Here is a 14,445-nt window from a genome sequence, read left to right as displayed (position 1 = left end):
TAATTCTGTGATTGGAAGTAAAACTCAAACAACTTGCAATATAGCCACATGTTCAGTATTAGTGAAATATTTTAATGCCATTGTTTGCTCACAAAATGATTTTTGGCTTAAGTATATAATTATATTAACCAATACCTTACGTATTATCAGTGCTACTTCAGCCTGTGTAATAGTATGCAACCCATATGGTTGTTTAATCATTTGTATGCAATTTTGTTAGGTGTCACATGTTTGTATATATGTTATTAAACATTGAAGAGCTGAGTCACCTGTGTTGTTCCAGTTTTCTCACTTTTGTTGCTCCTGTGATTTCAGTGGAGATCCTCAGGTGTAACCTGGGGTAGTACAGTGGCGAATTAGTCTTGCAAAACTACAGAGGAACAAATTCACTGCTGATTGCTAGTATTGACAATAGCATTATGCTAGAAAAAAAAATTGTCCTATTATATCTTTGAAAGTTGGAATTGTCCAAAAATAAACTTTAGGCTAGTGGTAAGTAAGGTAAAATGATAAGAATAAAAACCTTAGAAAGAGTAAGATCCCTTGGTCTTACAATGGTTTATTTATAAAATGAAATCTTTAACAGTCCACTTTGAAAGTTTAACACTTGCTAGTGCCCTTTATGTTAGACAGACAAATCTGCTTTTCTTCAGTTGAAGTGTTGATAACAAAGAACAGAATCCTTTTCAAATGTAAACTAAGGAGAGGTTAAGAAAGAGAATTTTGTTTGCAGTGTCTCTGGTCTTCCCTACATTTTCTTTTCTTCCTGTTTTTTAACCCTGAATTCGTTTTCTTTCTGTAAACTATTATGTGGTTGTAAATGTTCTGTTTAGAAGAGCAGCTTCTGTCAAATGACAAAGTATCTCTATCACCATACTGACCCAAGTATTTCATCAGTAGAGTTGAACTTTCCTCTTTACAAATGGGTCATATCTAAATTAGGTAGGCTGTCCATATATATTGTTGTTCAGTGTTCCTGGTAATTTATCATCATCCTCATGACTGGCTACATGGCTTCCATGTATGTTCTTCTTCTGAAATTTTTAGAAGATCATTCTGTAAGGAAGTCTAACAAAGTTAGATATTACAGGATATTTATTTCTAACTTAAATACAGATCTTGAGATTTCTGTTAACTAGCCAGCCAGTGACTTGGTTTCTAAACCCTTTCCAAATACATAGTTTAAACAAATGCTGTATATATCTGAAACTTTCAACCTAGAAATTTAGTCATGTAGATCAAGCTTCTTTTCAGTGTCATTAGGTGCATCTACACAAAGGCTGTACAGTACCTTTGTTACTGCCCCGTATTTTAGTACTTCATTTTGAAAGTACTAAAAGACAGTGCAGTACCAGCCTATACTGTGCCATGCTGACCACACACAGTTATTTTTGGCCGCTATGTTACCGTAGCAACGTGCTATAACGAGGGAGTGCATTGCTATGGTGACATAGCAGTGGCGACCCAGTTTTTCCCAACGTGTGCTATGGCACCCTAGCACATCACTACGGGTCATATCTAAATTACATAGGCTGTCCTTATATATAATGTTGTTAGCACACCATAGCACATCACTACGGTGGCATAGTGTCTTGTGTAGCTCTGCCCATTGTGTGTTGTACAGAAAATGATTTCTTATTTGCCTAGTTGAAAATGTTTGTGGAAGCTATTTTGACATTATAGACATGCAGTATAGAACTAAAGTTGTTTAACTTAGCAGAATTCTGTGTGTTGCATGTTGTACATGATTTTAGGGAAGTTATGCAGCACTTTTCATAGTTGAGGTATCTCAACACTTATAAAAGCAGTTTATTGAATATTGGTAGTGAAGAGACTAGAATTAAATGTAGTGGCCATTATGCAGTTAGCAGCAACATATTCTTCTTTTTTTCAAAACAGGACAACTGCAGTCTGGCCCTTTGTTTCATGTCCTCCCTCAGTTTCTCTGTCTGTACACAGAAGGAGACTTAGGAGACTATACGGGACCACAGTTTAAAAACTCTTTAATCTTTTGGTCTTGTTCTTCATGACTGTATTTAGACTAGGGTATTTCTGTGTCAACTCTTGGCTGCTTGTTGTCACAAGAACAGGAAAGGAGATGATTCTTATGGCAAATAGAAGGGGAAGTGGACCATGAGAAAAATTCCCAATTAAAATGGGATTCGAGATACGGAAAAGTTTGCAAACCCAATTTAAGAACTGATTGATCATTTTTCTTTGTACAGTGAGATGGAGAAGTGGTTCTGAAAATTAACAGGCTATGCAGAACATATTTGATGGTGAGGTACCAGGTGATAAAAGTGTCTCTGATACTCGATGACCAGGGAAATAAAAATAGATTACTGAGAAGATTTGAAGAATTCAACCTACTGTCTTGTAGCAAACTAACAAAACAGTAATCTTTCTGCTGTAGCTTTGGTTCTACTGCAGTGATAGTCCAGTATAATCAACTCCTGTAAAAATAAGAATGTCACCAGTGATGGGTAAGTCTTTATCTAGCTTGTTGATCCAAATATGGAATTAGCATAATTGAAAGGGCAGTTCTAAGGCCTTTTGAATCATTACAGAGTTTATGGGACCTAAGTTCCACATATTTTGCCTTTCAGTGTAAATAAGGACAGCAAGGCAGGTTCTTCCTATTCTTGTCAGACTTTACTGTCCTCTTGCATTAAATGTAGTCTGGAATATTTTGAGCTTGTGTAGTTAGCATAGAAAAGCAATGAGCCCCACAGGCAATAGAAATAACTTCTTTTGGATGCCAGTGTTAGTTTTTAGTGTAAAATGTACTGCAGTAACGTATGTGCATTAATGGAAACACAGAAGTGGGCAACTGTTGATCCCCTGGACACATAAGGGGTCTAATCAGATGCCTGATGGATCTGTTTGTGGCTGACAAGCTCAAATTCAGATTGAGAAAACACACAATCATTACGCTTAGTGCTGTTTGAGTGAGAAAAGCAAAATTGTCCTGTTTCTCAGCTATAGACTCTTGGAGTGCTACAGCACCTAGATAATTCAGTAATGAATATTATTCATTTGGAGAATTTAAAATACTATTTTATTTTTCAAACAATGTTATTCATATGATGTATGAACTTGAATGAAGTGATTCATTGTGATTATCTGTTAGGTTTTGTAGTGTGTAAGGCATTGCAGACTTACCAGTTATAGAGATGAGGGGGCTCAGATGAACATTTTGGTGGTCCAAGGCTTTCGTTTTATAGTGACTGCTTATTGTGTGTCTGAACTTTATGGGAATGCTAAATTAGTTAATTCTTTTTTAGTTAAATTCTGTTCCTTTCCTTAGCTTCACCAGCAGATGTGTGGTAATTGGAATTACAAATTGAAGTGCTTTTTTCTTCATCAACTAAAGGGAACAAATCAAGTTATACTGAAGAATTGCATACCTGCATTCCCTGGAAAAAATTTAGTGCAGTTTTGTTGCTTTACTAATCACTGTTCTTCAGTGGGGTTTTTAACCCCTTTGCTTCAGTAGCATCTGCCAATATTCTTGCATTTTTCTCCTGATTACCATCATAGTTAGCCAGAATCCATTCAAAATGCTGTGGCCTAGCTAAGCCCAAGTATCAGCCCAAGCAGCAGGGTCATAGAGACGCATACAAGGGATTTGGAATGTTTGACCAGGTGGTAAATAAATATCATCTGTTGTTTCGTTGTGTTCTGCAATGAAGATGTTTTTATATCTGAATCAACAGAAACTTCTATGGGGAATAAGTGTATTAGTAGATACACATATGAACGGAGACACGGAGTAACTTTTAACTTAGTTTGTCTCCAATGTTGTTTCTGTGGCAGAAAAATTACTTGGATGCATCAAGTCTTGAGCCCTTCTGGTGATTCTGGACTCATTTTTATGAAGTAGCTGATATTCTTAGGTATGAATTGATTTAGTAAGTTGGATGAGTACTTGTAAAAATGTTATAAGCACAAGCAGTTGGAAGTGGTCTTCCTGTATATGTGGTTGTAGGGAGATTGAAGAGAAAGCATGAATTTCCTGTTATCTGCAATAATACTTAGTTTAAAAAAAATCATATTTAAGAGACAATAACAGTTGTATTATTTTCAAAGGATATTTTGGGGTGGATTTTTAGGGTTGTATGATCTAGAAAGGTTTTGGATCATATACTGATTATTAGGAAGCAGACTTGTAGTCATACAGAAATATTTTAAATTGCTGAATAACTAGTAGAAAGGTTTGTCTAGTTGGGATTGGAGATAAGGGGTCCGCTATCTCACAAGTTTGAACCATGAAACATGAACATTTTAGGATGTAAAGACAGAAGAAAGTGTTTCCTATGGGTTTCACAAAATTGTAGTTACTAGAGCCCACACAACCCATTTTTTAATCTATTTTTTTCTTTAGAAGAAAAGACAGAAATATTCAGATTAATTTAGTGAGAGGATCCGGCACACAAACATTCATCCAAGTTCCTGTAAGTGAGATCTGGTTGTCTGATAATTGGATACAGATAGTGCTGTATCAAGATTTAATAATGTATTTAAAATACAAAGTACAGAAATAAAAATTCTTTTCTTTTTTTCTGTTCCAGGTTCTCTGGGAGATGCTAACAAGGGAGGTCCCCTTTAAAGGCTTGGAAGGATTACAAGTAGCTTGGCTTGTAGTGGAAAAAAACGAGGTAAGACTACGTTTCTACATTCAGGTACATAGATCAGAAAACAGTATTGGGGTTTTGCAAAAGACTTTTTCATCTTCTTCAAATTGAAAGTAAGTTCACGCGTATGGAAAGATTAGCAGTAGGAGCTAACACAAAGGGTCAAAGTGATGTTATTCCTCATGAATGGACCCTTTACATCTAATTGTTGCAGCTTCACGTCGTGATGCTGTAGATCAAAAATTGTACAAGTACTGTACTAGTTTCTCAGTCTCAATTGTAAAACCTAGGGGTTTGTTCTTAGTGATGAAAGAAGCCATTGCGTCCAAGGTAGGGGAACAGTTTAACTCCATCTCCTGCGTTTAGGACATCTTTTTACTGGCCGGGAGTTGATATATCTGTAAGAGACCTTCAGCTACTTCAACTTAACTCTCCCAGCAGGAGTCACTATAGTACAAGAAACTGTCGCTTAGATGAAAATTTCAAAAATAAAAGAAGAAAAAATAGTTAAAAAAAGAGAGAAATTACAGTTTTGCCACCTACGTTCAACACTACATTGAAGATGAGCTCCTCACTGGTATCGGCAAGGCTGTGGCATAGCTGCAAGCTTCCTCATGCAGAGTCTTTCCATTTCAAAAGAACTTCAGTGGTGTAAACACCATTTGTACAGTGTCCCCAGCCTCGCTTTTCTTCTTGCCACAAATTGAGGCTTTCAGTTAGTTGGATATGTGAATGTATATCTGAACACACAGTTCCTTGATATCAAAGACAGCAACTACATTTAAAAACATTTAAAGTTAAGTTGGGCCACACACAGACAAGCATGGAAATCCTCAGTTAAGATGAAACTTTCAGTAGCTAGTCACAGTAGAAGTTTGAGTAACATTACAGTGGTAACTCAGAACTATACAACACAGTCGTATATTCTTTATACAAACTGCTTACAAAAATGCTTTAGAGTTAGATATTTCATAGCAGAAGGTGAAGATATTTGTGGGAGAAATCCTTTGTTTTGTATGTCCTCTTTTTCTTTTACTTTCTTTTTTTTGGTTTTTATGTGGGGTTTTTTAATAATTGTACTGGTTCCATTTCTTGATGTGGGATGTCCAAATTAGATAAAAAATCTTCATGAGTAAAGAGCAACCTTATGACATCAGCCTTCCACAATGTACTATTTCAGAACAGCAGACATAATGGGACTCCTTCTCTCATTTTAGGGAAAGTTTCATACATCTAATGCCAAGTTATTTGGGTAAAAATGAGACCAGAGAGTCTTCCATACACAGTATATACCATTCTTGCGTATGCCAAACCCAGAGTTTTATGAAGGCTTTACCCTGTAAAACTTAGACCATTTCAAATGAGTAAGGTGAATAAATTCAGAATATGCTTGAAAGATATTGAAGAAGATGCTTATAAATCTGTTATTACTTCCAAAGCAAGGCACTATATGCAATACAGTATAAACAAAATATGATGATGGCAGTTGCCTTACTTCAAATGGAAAAAATAGAAGGAAAAAATAAGTGCATGAGTGGAGTTTGAATTGCATATATAACTAGTACCATCAGTCTGTTGCTGTTATTTTCCTTCATGAGTAAAGAATCACCCTTCTTAAATGGGGTGCTTTAGAGGTTAAATGATCCTTAATTAGTGTATGTGGGCCTTGTTTGGGACCTGTGCACATTTTCATAGGATGGAATTCACTTTGCTAGAATATTTTCCGTTTTCTTCATACTTGGATCTTTTTTTTTTAACTCTAGAAAACCCTAAATATGAAAGTCCAGATTATGGTTGGCATTAGCTAATGATAAATTACTGCTGATAAATATCATCTTTATTATAGTATGTCATTCTTGGAACCAGCTACCTATGCGTTACCTGACAAATAGCATTCTGCACAAGTAAGACGAGTACTAACTCATTTTCCATCCCCTGGAACAGTGACAGTTACAGACAAATGCCACAGCAGCACTATCAGACGTATTTTTAGGCAAACGATTCAACCAGGTATCAAGTGTCAGTGCAGTTTGTTTATGCATTGCAGAACTTTCTCTATTTCTTTCACAGAACATTTTTCACATGGATGTAATCTGTTATTTTAATAATCACTTGCCTGTAACACTATTATTGTGTATCTCACATTTCCAGGTTTTATCTTGCTTAAATACATGTGTAGTAGAGTTTGTTATACTTTTTTTTGGCATACTGTGGCTCATAAGGCTTTGCAGGTCACATTGCAGTAATATAATGATACAATTTGATACAGCTTGCTCTGCTTTACTTGCAAAGTGCCAAGATTAGTGCATGTCAAGTTCCTCAGTTGGCAAGTTTGTTTGAACAGAACTGTTATCTCTTGGTTCAGATCCTAGTTGTCTGGCTCTGCTCTGTTTATGACACATAGGAAAATGGTTCCTTCTTAGCTTGGCCCGGCTTATTTTTGTGTTCTCCCCAGTTCTCAAGTGAAGAGAAGTTTTGTATTTACATGTTAATGTAATTGCGTATCACACATCTGTGGTCAAACAGATCTAGGCTCCCTGTAATAGTTGTCTTGCTATAAGTGTAATGTTGTGGGGATGCTTCATTAAATAATGGCATTTATTTTGTGCATGGGCATGTGTATAGATGACACTCAGATCATGGCATTCTGAGCCTTTTCACACCAGACAAAGAGTTTGCAAATTAAAAGTTTCCTTCATGGTAGCCTTAAGATCTCTTGAATCTTTTCAATCTGTTGCAATGGAGATGAAACTGCTTTTAAACAGGTTCTAGTTGTTACTTGCAGCTTTTTTTTCATAGCTTATCTGAAAATATTTGCAGTAACAAAGATTTCTTTCATCCTTGAGCTCTTTTTTAAAAAATTAATGTCATGATTAATCAATCTGATCATAACCTTGTGAAACTTACTGGCAAATCTTAATTTCTCATACCACACAAACTTTTTTAACATCATTAACCTTCCCTAGTTGATATACTCTATCTTCATATCCCATTGATTTGCAGTATCAGCAATAGTTTTAGTACTACCCAATTGAATTACTCATGTGAGAGAAGGGTATTAAGTCTTTTACCCCATTCAGTCCATTTTGAGAGGCATGATATTCTACTAGAACAGTTAATTGGGAACCAATATTTAATTTATCCATGCCTTGTTTTACCTATTTTGCTGTTAGTGGGGGGTTTTTGTTTTATTTTTTAGTTGTTTAACTACCCTGCTGGAATATTTGCTCCACTACCCTGTTCTTCCCTTACATTTGGGATCTGTACCTGACAGGGGTACCTACCTAACTGTACCTCACTGTTATTCTTGGGCTTTTGTATGTTGAACCTTAGTTTTAGTTTTTCATGTACACATTTATTCTGTTAAAAGACAAGTTAGAAAACTTTAAAAGACAAATTTTATAGAAAGCATATCATTAAATCATAAAAAAAAAAAAAATAAAACACGTTGCTTTCTTTTAATTGATTACTTCTATCTTCACTGCAGAGATTAACCATTCCAAGCAGTTGTCCCAGAAGTTTTGCAGAACTGATGCGTCAGTGTTGGGATGCTGATTCAAAGGTAGTTAACTTTATTGTGTTTGTTTACTGCATTGCTTTTCTTTTTACTTTTTTAATAATTTTATTACATGTTAGTCTTATTTTGGACCTGGACCATTATTGCTATTATAAACTATTTCACAGTTTCCCTATCAAAATTAGGCTTTTCATTACCATGATCTAGAACATGTTTGCTTTGACTTTTTATCAGACCTGTTTTTTCGATTAGGATCATACAGTCATAGAAAGTTACTGTTGGAAGGGACCTCAGGAGGTCATCTAGTCCCACCCCCTGCTCAAAGCAGAACCATCGCCAAATATATAATACCAGCCAAGGCTTTGACTAGCTTGGTCTTAAAAATCTCCAAGGATGAAGATTCCACAACCTCTCTGGGTAAACTGTTCACGTTCTTCACTACCCTTCTCATGAGCAAGTTTTTCCTAATATGTAACCTAAACTTCCCTGGCTTCAACTTGAGACCATTGCTTTTTGTTGTGTCTAAATATCTATGTACTAAATGGAATTCATGTCAATAGAACAGGAAAATAAGAATTTGTACATTTGTCTTTGATTTAAGAAAAGTAGTTCTTAGCAACAGAAGTTTTTTCCCCTAAAATTATTTGTTCACAGATACCTGAAAGCAGTGACCATAAATTGTAATGGCTGAAAATGGAGTTTTGAGATTTGTAATTATGCTGAGAGTGCTTGTAACATCCACTATTTCACAGTGTGGTAGAATCAAGTCTTAAATTAACAGGAAAAGTTGTTCGGTGTTTATATTTGAAAGCATTAATGACTAGCCTGATTTAAAATATATTACTAAAATGTGAAAATGAAATTAAAAAATGTCAAACAAGAAATACCACATTAAGCTACTAAAGAACTAAACCTGTTTAACTGCCCTGAAGAAAATAAAAAAGAGTACTTAAAGGGAGTATTTACTCATGCCAGTGATGGGAAATGTCCATCTCAAGTTAACTGCATTCCCTATCTTATCGTACAAGAAATTGTTTGGAAGGGATATAATTGGAAAAAAGAAATTGGAATAATTTCAGATGTGTTATTAAATATAAGCATTTCCTTTCCCTGTGTTAGTAGTTAAAGGCAGGAAATAATATTCCTGCACCCAGTTGCATAGGGGCTGAATTTTTGTCCTACTGAAGTCAAAAGGGCTTCAGCCATTATTTGTGGAACTAGGTTTCATCCAGGGATAAAGCCAGATCATCTTGTCACTTGGGAGGAATTATGAGAAGGAAATAGGAAGGAGCTACTTTACTACAACTTATAAATCCACCAGCACATTCACTAGCAGCATGTTTTCCAGATGGAAACTCAAAGCCTCTTCACCACATGCAGGGTCTCAGTTCCCCTACCGCTTCAAATGAAGAGAGTTCCTTAGTTCATAAATGGCTCTGAAGAAAAGCTACTGCAACTTTAGTCTGAATTACCTTTTTCTTCAAATTGCTAGTGGGCTGGGGCATAATGATCATTCTCCCAAAACACTCCCTTCAAATCCATAGATGCAAAAATGTAGAATATAAGCACCTCATCTGGAAACAAGGAGAGGTTTGTACGTGGAGGTTTGCATGAGTCTCTGGCTCTTGGATAATGGATTTTCCTGAGATATTTCAGACCAGTTTGTTCATTGTTAGAAGTATTGCTTCTGAGAATGTATATAATGCAGTTTCTGCTGTAGTATACTGCGGTGTGCCACTTTCCCTTTGCCCATAATTTCGCTTTCCAAATTACAACATTTCTGTTTGAAAAAATTGTTCTATATCATTACATTTGAATACCTATGAATGAAGCATGGAAAGAGCGCACACAGTTTATGTAGTAAGCTCTGTGCAAGTTAAATTAACTTCATTAAGAGGTTTGAATGCGTTTAAATGCTAGGTTTTCATGAATATTAACAAACACTTCTAGTAGACAGCTACCTATCTTAAACAACCATTTTCAACTGTCTCTTTTTCTACCAGGCATCCCTTTTTTTGGCCTGGATACTAGATGATTGCTTTAAAAAGCTTTCTCTTTATGATCTTTTTCATCACCAGGCAGAATGTAGAGCAGGGTGACACCTGCTCCTGCTCTAGGGTGTTTATACATATGCTCCAGGAGTAGGGGTGGGCCACTTTAATTAGAGCAGCTCCAAGAGCCAGTTCCATTAAGGTACCCACAGAGTATCTCGTGTCAGTGTCCCCATGCTTAAAAATGGTGGCAGGGTCACTTTAACTTAAGCTCATTTGATTAATCGAGCCTGCTCTGGCATGCTGTAATTACAGCATGTTGGAGCAGCCTCACTTCTGGTGTATAGGCACTCTTAGAGATTAACTGGTTCACGGAGGTACCACCTTACTTTGTCAGATGCTATGAATGGACTACCTTCTGCCTGACTTAAGACAAAAGGCCTTATTACATGTTGTACTTTGAGCAGCTCAAACGTTAATCAGCTTAGTGCTAGCTTGGAGTTTGGAGCAGTTTAGAAACCTCTGACTGTCCCCAACCTGCACAGCTGTGACTTGCTGCTAGCGCCTGGTGAGCAGGGAGGTCCCTTCCAGCCCTACTTCTCTGTGATTCTCTAAACTTCACCTGTTCCTGGCCTGCCGCAGCACCAGCGTTCTAGACTGAAGGGAGGGGAGGGAAGCAGTGGGGTCCCTCGAGAGCAAGCCCAAGGGGCTCGGTGGGAGTTGTGTAGGGAGGCCTCTGCCTGCCCAGCTTCCGGCACATGTACTCTAGGCTTGCTGTTGTACACATCTGTGTGCATCTCCTAGCCACATACATCCCATAGGCTTTTCCCAGTGCTTGGGTAACTTCAGCCTAGGGGGGCTTAGCTGCTCCTCTGTTTCTTCCCCCCCATCCCTCCTTGGTGCCCCCAGGCCCAGCGGAGGCAACCCAACAGCCCATGGAATGAGCAGACAGCCCCAGGGCCCAGGCTGAGGGAGGCCCAAGTAGCAGCCCCAGGAAGCTGGTGGTGGCAGAGGCAGTGGACATAGGACTGGGGGCTACAGCAGCAGTGCCTAGTGTAGCCAGTTCCCTCCCAGGTTGGCTTCATTCTGCATCTGGGAGTGGAGTCCACGTGCAGCCAGCTTCCATGTCCATACAGGCAGCAGCAAACCCCCACAGCCTAGATCCACATCCAGCTGCCGCACCCTGAAGCAGTGCCTTCCCTGGCAGCAGGCTGCCCCCTATGTTGCAGCAGCCACTGCCAGTGCTTGCCGGGCTGTGTGTGGATTGGATGCATGGAGCAGGGTGCTGCTGGAGTTGCAGGGCTGGAGCTCAGGCCTTGCCAGAGCCCAGCTAGGTCTGGTGGTGCTCTGGGGCTGGCCACACTTTCCTCTGCCCCCCAGGGCTTGGCAGGGGAAGCTGGGCGACACAGGGCCCAGCAGTGGCTGCCTGTCTAGACAGGCTCAGTCTTGAGGGAGGAAGTTCGCTGGGTTTCCGTTCTTGGACTAGGGGGCTGGAGGCTGGGGGAAATAGAAAATCTGTGGCTCCAGTTCCTGGGCCTCTCCACTAAGCAGCTGAGGGTGTGAGAGCCCATGTAACAGGAGCGTACGGGAGAGACCGCTGCATCCTGGGATGTTGGAAAACTTCAGTTTGAGGGGCACATCTGTGGGGAGTGGCGACACATTAATGGAACAGGAGCTGGGTTGTGTGGCTCAGAGATAATGCTACCCTGGAGTGCCATAACTTTGAGCCTCATAATGAGTGCTTTAAGCCACTTAATGGTGTTAACATGGAGACAGTCCAGGGTTTAAGAGTTCCAGGAGCCATCCAAAATTAACATGCAACAGTGCCCTAGTACAGCTAACCACCTCTCTTCTCATCATTACAGATACCTCTGTTACGACAGAATCTTCTTTTGTTTTGGTATCATCAGTTCCCATGGCTCATCTTCATCTGTTTTCTGACAAAATGATAACAAATGATCACAAATAATATTATGGTAAAAAAATTAGGAATGGATAAGCAGCAGGAGTGAAAGTCACAAGAGTTATGGTTTTACATAAAATATGCCCAGTCACAATTTTTGAGCAAAGAGAAGCTGTGAAAATACTAATTCTAATAGGAATATTTTATACACGCTTTCCACGCAACATTGAGATCTAAGAGCAAAGATTTTTCAAAGTGAATGGTGATTTTTGGATACCTCAATTTATAGGGGTCCAACCTGGCACATCTTTAAAGAGCCTGTTTTTCAAAAAGGCTTGGGGATTTGTGGCATGGTCCCACTGCAGGGGTGGCTGTGAAGCCCCTGAAGTCCCCGCAGCCCTCACTTCATCACTCGCCATGCCTTGATTTTACGTTTTATAAGGAAGGCTGGCCCAGGGCTTCCCAAATTGCTCTCAAAATGACCACCAGGTACACATGGGAGTTTCATCCCAGAATGAAAGCCTTCATCCGTTCCTCCCCTCCACCATGCCTCACAGATGGCATCCTCATTGATGTTTTCTTGCACTTAGCCCCTCCTCTCGGGCTCTGGACCCCTCCTTGGGTCCCTAGGACCCTCCTTGTCCCCTTAGTTCCTACCCATACTTCCAGACTGCTTCTTGATGTACTCTTCGAGCTGAGCTTCTGGAGCTGCAGCCATCCTGCCTAGGTGGTGTTCTCTCGGCAGGGTCTAAGATATTACTGCCCGCTTCTCTCAGGGCCTGAGCTTATACCTGTTTTAAGCCCAGCCCCCTCCTGAATTAGATGACTTCCAGGAGGGGACTCCCTCTTTCAGGCTTAGCCTCACCTGCCAGGTCCCTGAGTCAGCTGATACCAAGTTAGCTCTGGCCCACACTTGCCAGTAGCTTCCCAGGCTGCCTGGCCTCTTAAAGGGGCAGGCACCTCAAGTGCCCTGCCACAGCAGCCATCTAGTGATAATAAGGCCCCTTATGTACTCATGTTCAGCACTTAAGATCTGCAGTCACTTTTGCAAACCTCAGCCAAGTCCTCAATCTACGTGTACAGTATTTTTTATTAAATTGAAACTTGTTATTTGGTTAAAAAATCAGGTAAATCTTACCTCCTTTTGATTCAAGACAGAATCTCTTTTAGCTTAGAGAGAAAAAAGCTCTTGCTACAACTGATTCAGGTGCCTGTTGTGCTGGTAATTTGAAGGCTACATTTCCAATGCTACCAGCACATTTTCATATGAACACTAGCTCTTCTAGTTTTCTCAATTCCTCTTCCTGAATTGATTCACTGTGTTCCAGTTAGGTGTTAGTGTGTCCAGGAACCACAGGACTTACACTAAGCACTGTATTGCTGTTTCTCTTAACTCGTTCATTTTGTTATTTGAACATCCAGCAATAATTCTGCTTTCTATTAATACTGTTGTCTCTTCTATGGTTCTAGGCAGGCCTGAGAGCAGCTTAGAAATTGCTCTGTTTGTATCAACCCTGCCCAGAACTTTTTAGTGCTTCTCCAGTAAGAAATGCCAAGCAAGACTCTCAGAAACATTCTATAAATGTTTCTTGCCTTCATTACAATATTTTATTGCTTATGAAGGGTTTGTTTGCTTTTGATCTGCTCCTGAAAATGGAAAATAGAATTAGTTTAGGAAATGCATATTGCACACCTGTTAGTTAATTGCATGGCATTTAATAATAGCATTCCACCAATACCTTCTTGAGGACTGACTGATGCTTGCATCATTCTGAGAGGTTTCTGATTTGTATTTCCTGGGCTCCAGGCAAACAGAAGGGAAATGTAATGAAAAAACAATTGAAATTACAGAAATGCATTTACTTTACAAGGCTACCCATAAACCCAAATAAACTGGGACTTTTTCAATCAACTCGCAGCACTTCTGCCTTTAGTAGCATCTCCCAAATGTTCTCATTGGACATACCTTCAGGTGACCACTACCAAAAATCTACCTGTAGCAATAGGCTGAGCACAGAGGATAATCTGCCTGAGTCAGAGGGATTCCCCAAAAGGAATATTTTTCCTCAAAATCCTAATCCAGATCAGTACCATCTCTGGAGTTTAGGAGACGACAAAAAAGAGGGAGAAAAGATCATTTACAAATTAGAGCAATAGGCTTCAATCTGGAGCCTGGGGGAGGCCATAAGTTAAAATTTGAACTCACAATAAGTAAATATGTAACAACATAAAAATAAAGATTAAAACCCAATTTTATCACTTTCTAGAGCAGCACCACTTACCATAAGCACTATTATGGGACTCAAACTACAGAGACTATGTAGCAGTGAGTGCAAAGAAACATCTTGCTGAGCTTTGCCAAAGTATTATCCACACACAGTTGTGTGAGGGTATAGGCCC

At 39.2% G+C, this 14,445-nt stretch overlaps 1 protein-coding gene across 4 annotated transcripts in view; it reads left to right on the top strand.

The window, feature by feature from the left end:
- The window catches only part of MAP3K20 (mitogen-activated protein kinase kinase kinase 20), a 128,028-nt gene that overhangs the window by 53,701 nt on the left and 59,882 nt on the right, over positions 1 to 14,445 (top strand). For all 4 annotated transcript variants that reach the window (XM_090045459.1, XM_090045456.1, XM_090045457.1 and 1 more), the window contains exons 8-9: positions 4,572 to 4,658; positions 8,122 to 8,196. In XM_090045459.1, coding sequence (XP_089901585.1) covers positions 4,572 to 4,658; positions 8,122 to 8,196 — 162 coding nt within the window. The remainder of the gene's footprint in view (positions 1 to 4,571; positions 4,659 to 8,121; positions 8,197 to 14,445) is intronic.

This window comes from Crocodylus siamensis, chromosome 4, assembly GCF_052110815.1.
Source record: "Crocodylus siamensis isolate JL-2025a chromosome 4, ASM5211081v1, whole genome shotgun sequence".
Lineage (NCBI taxonomy): Eukaryota > Metazoa > Chordata > Crocodylia > Crocodylidae > Crocodylus > Crocodylus siamensis.
Note: the sequence above shows the minus strand (reverse complement) of the source record. Positions and strands in the feature narration are given on the sequence as shown.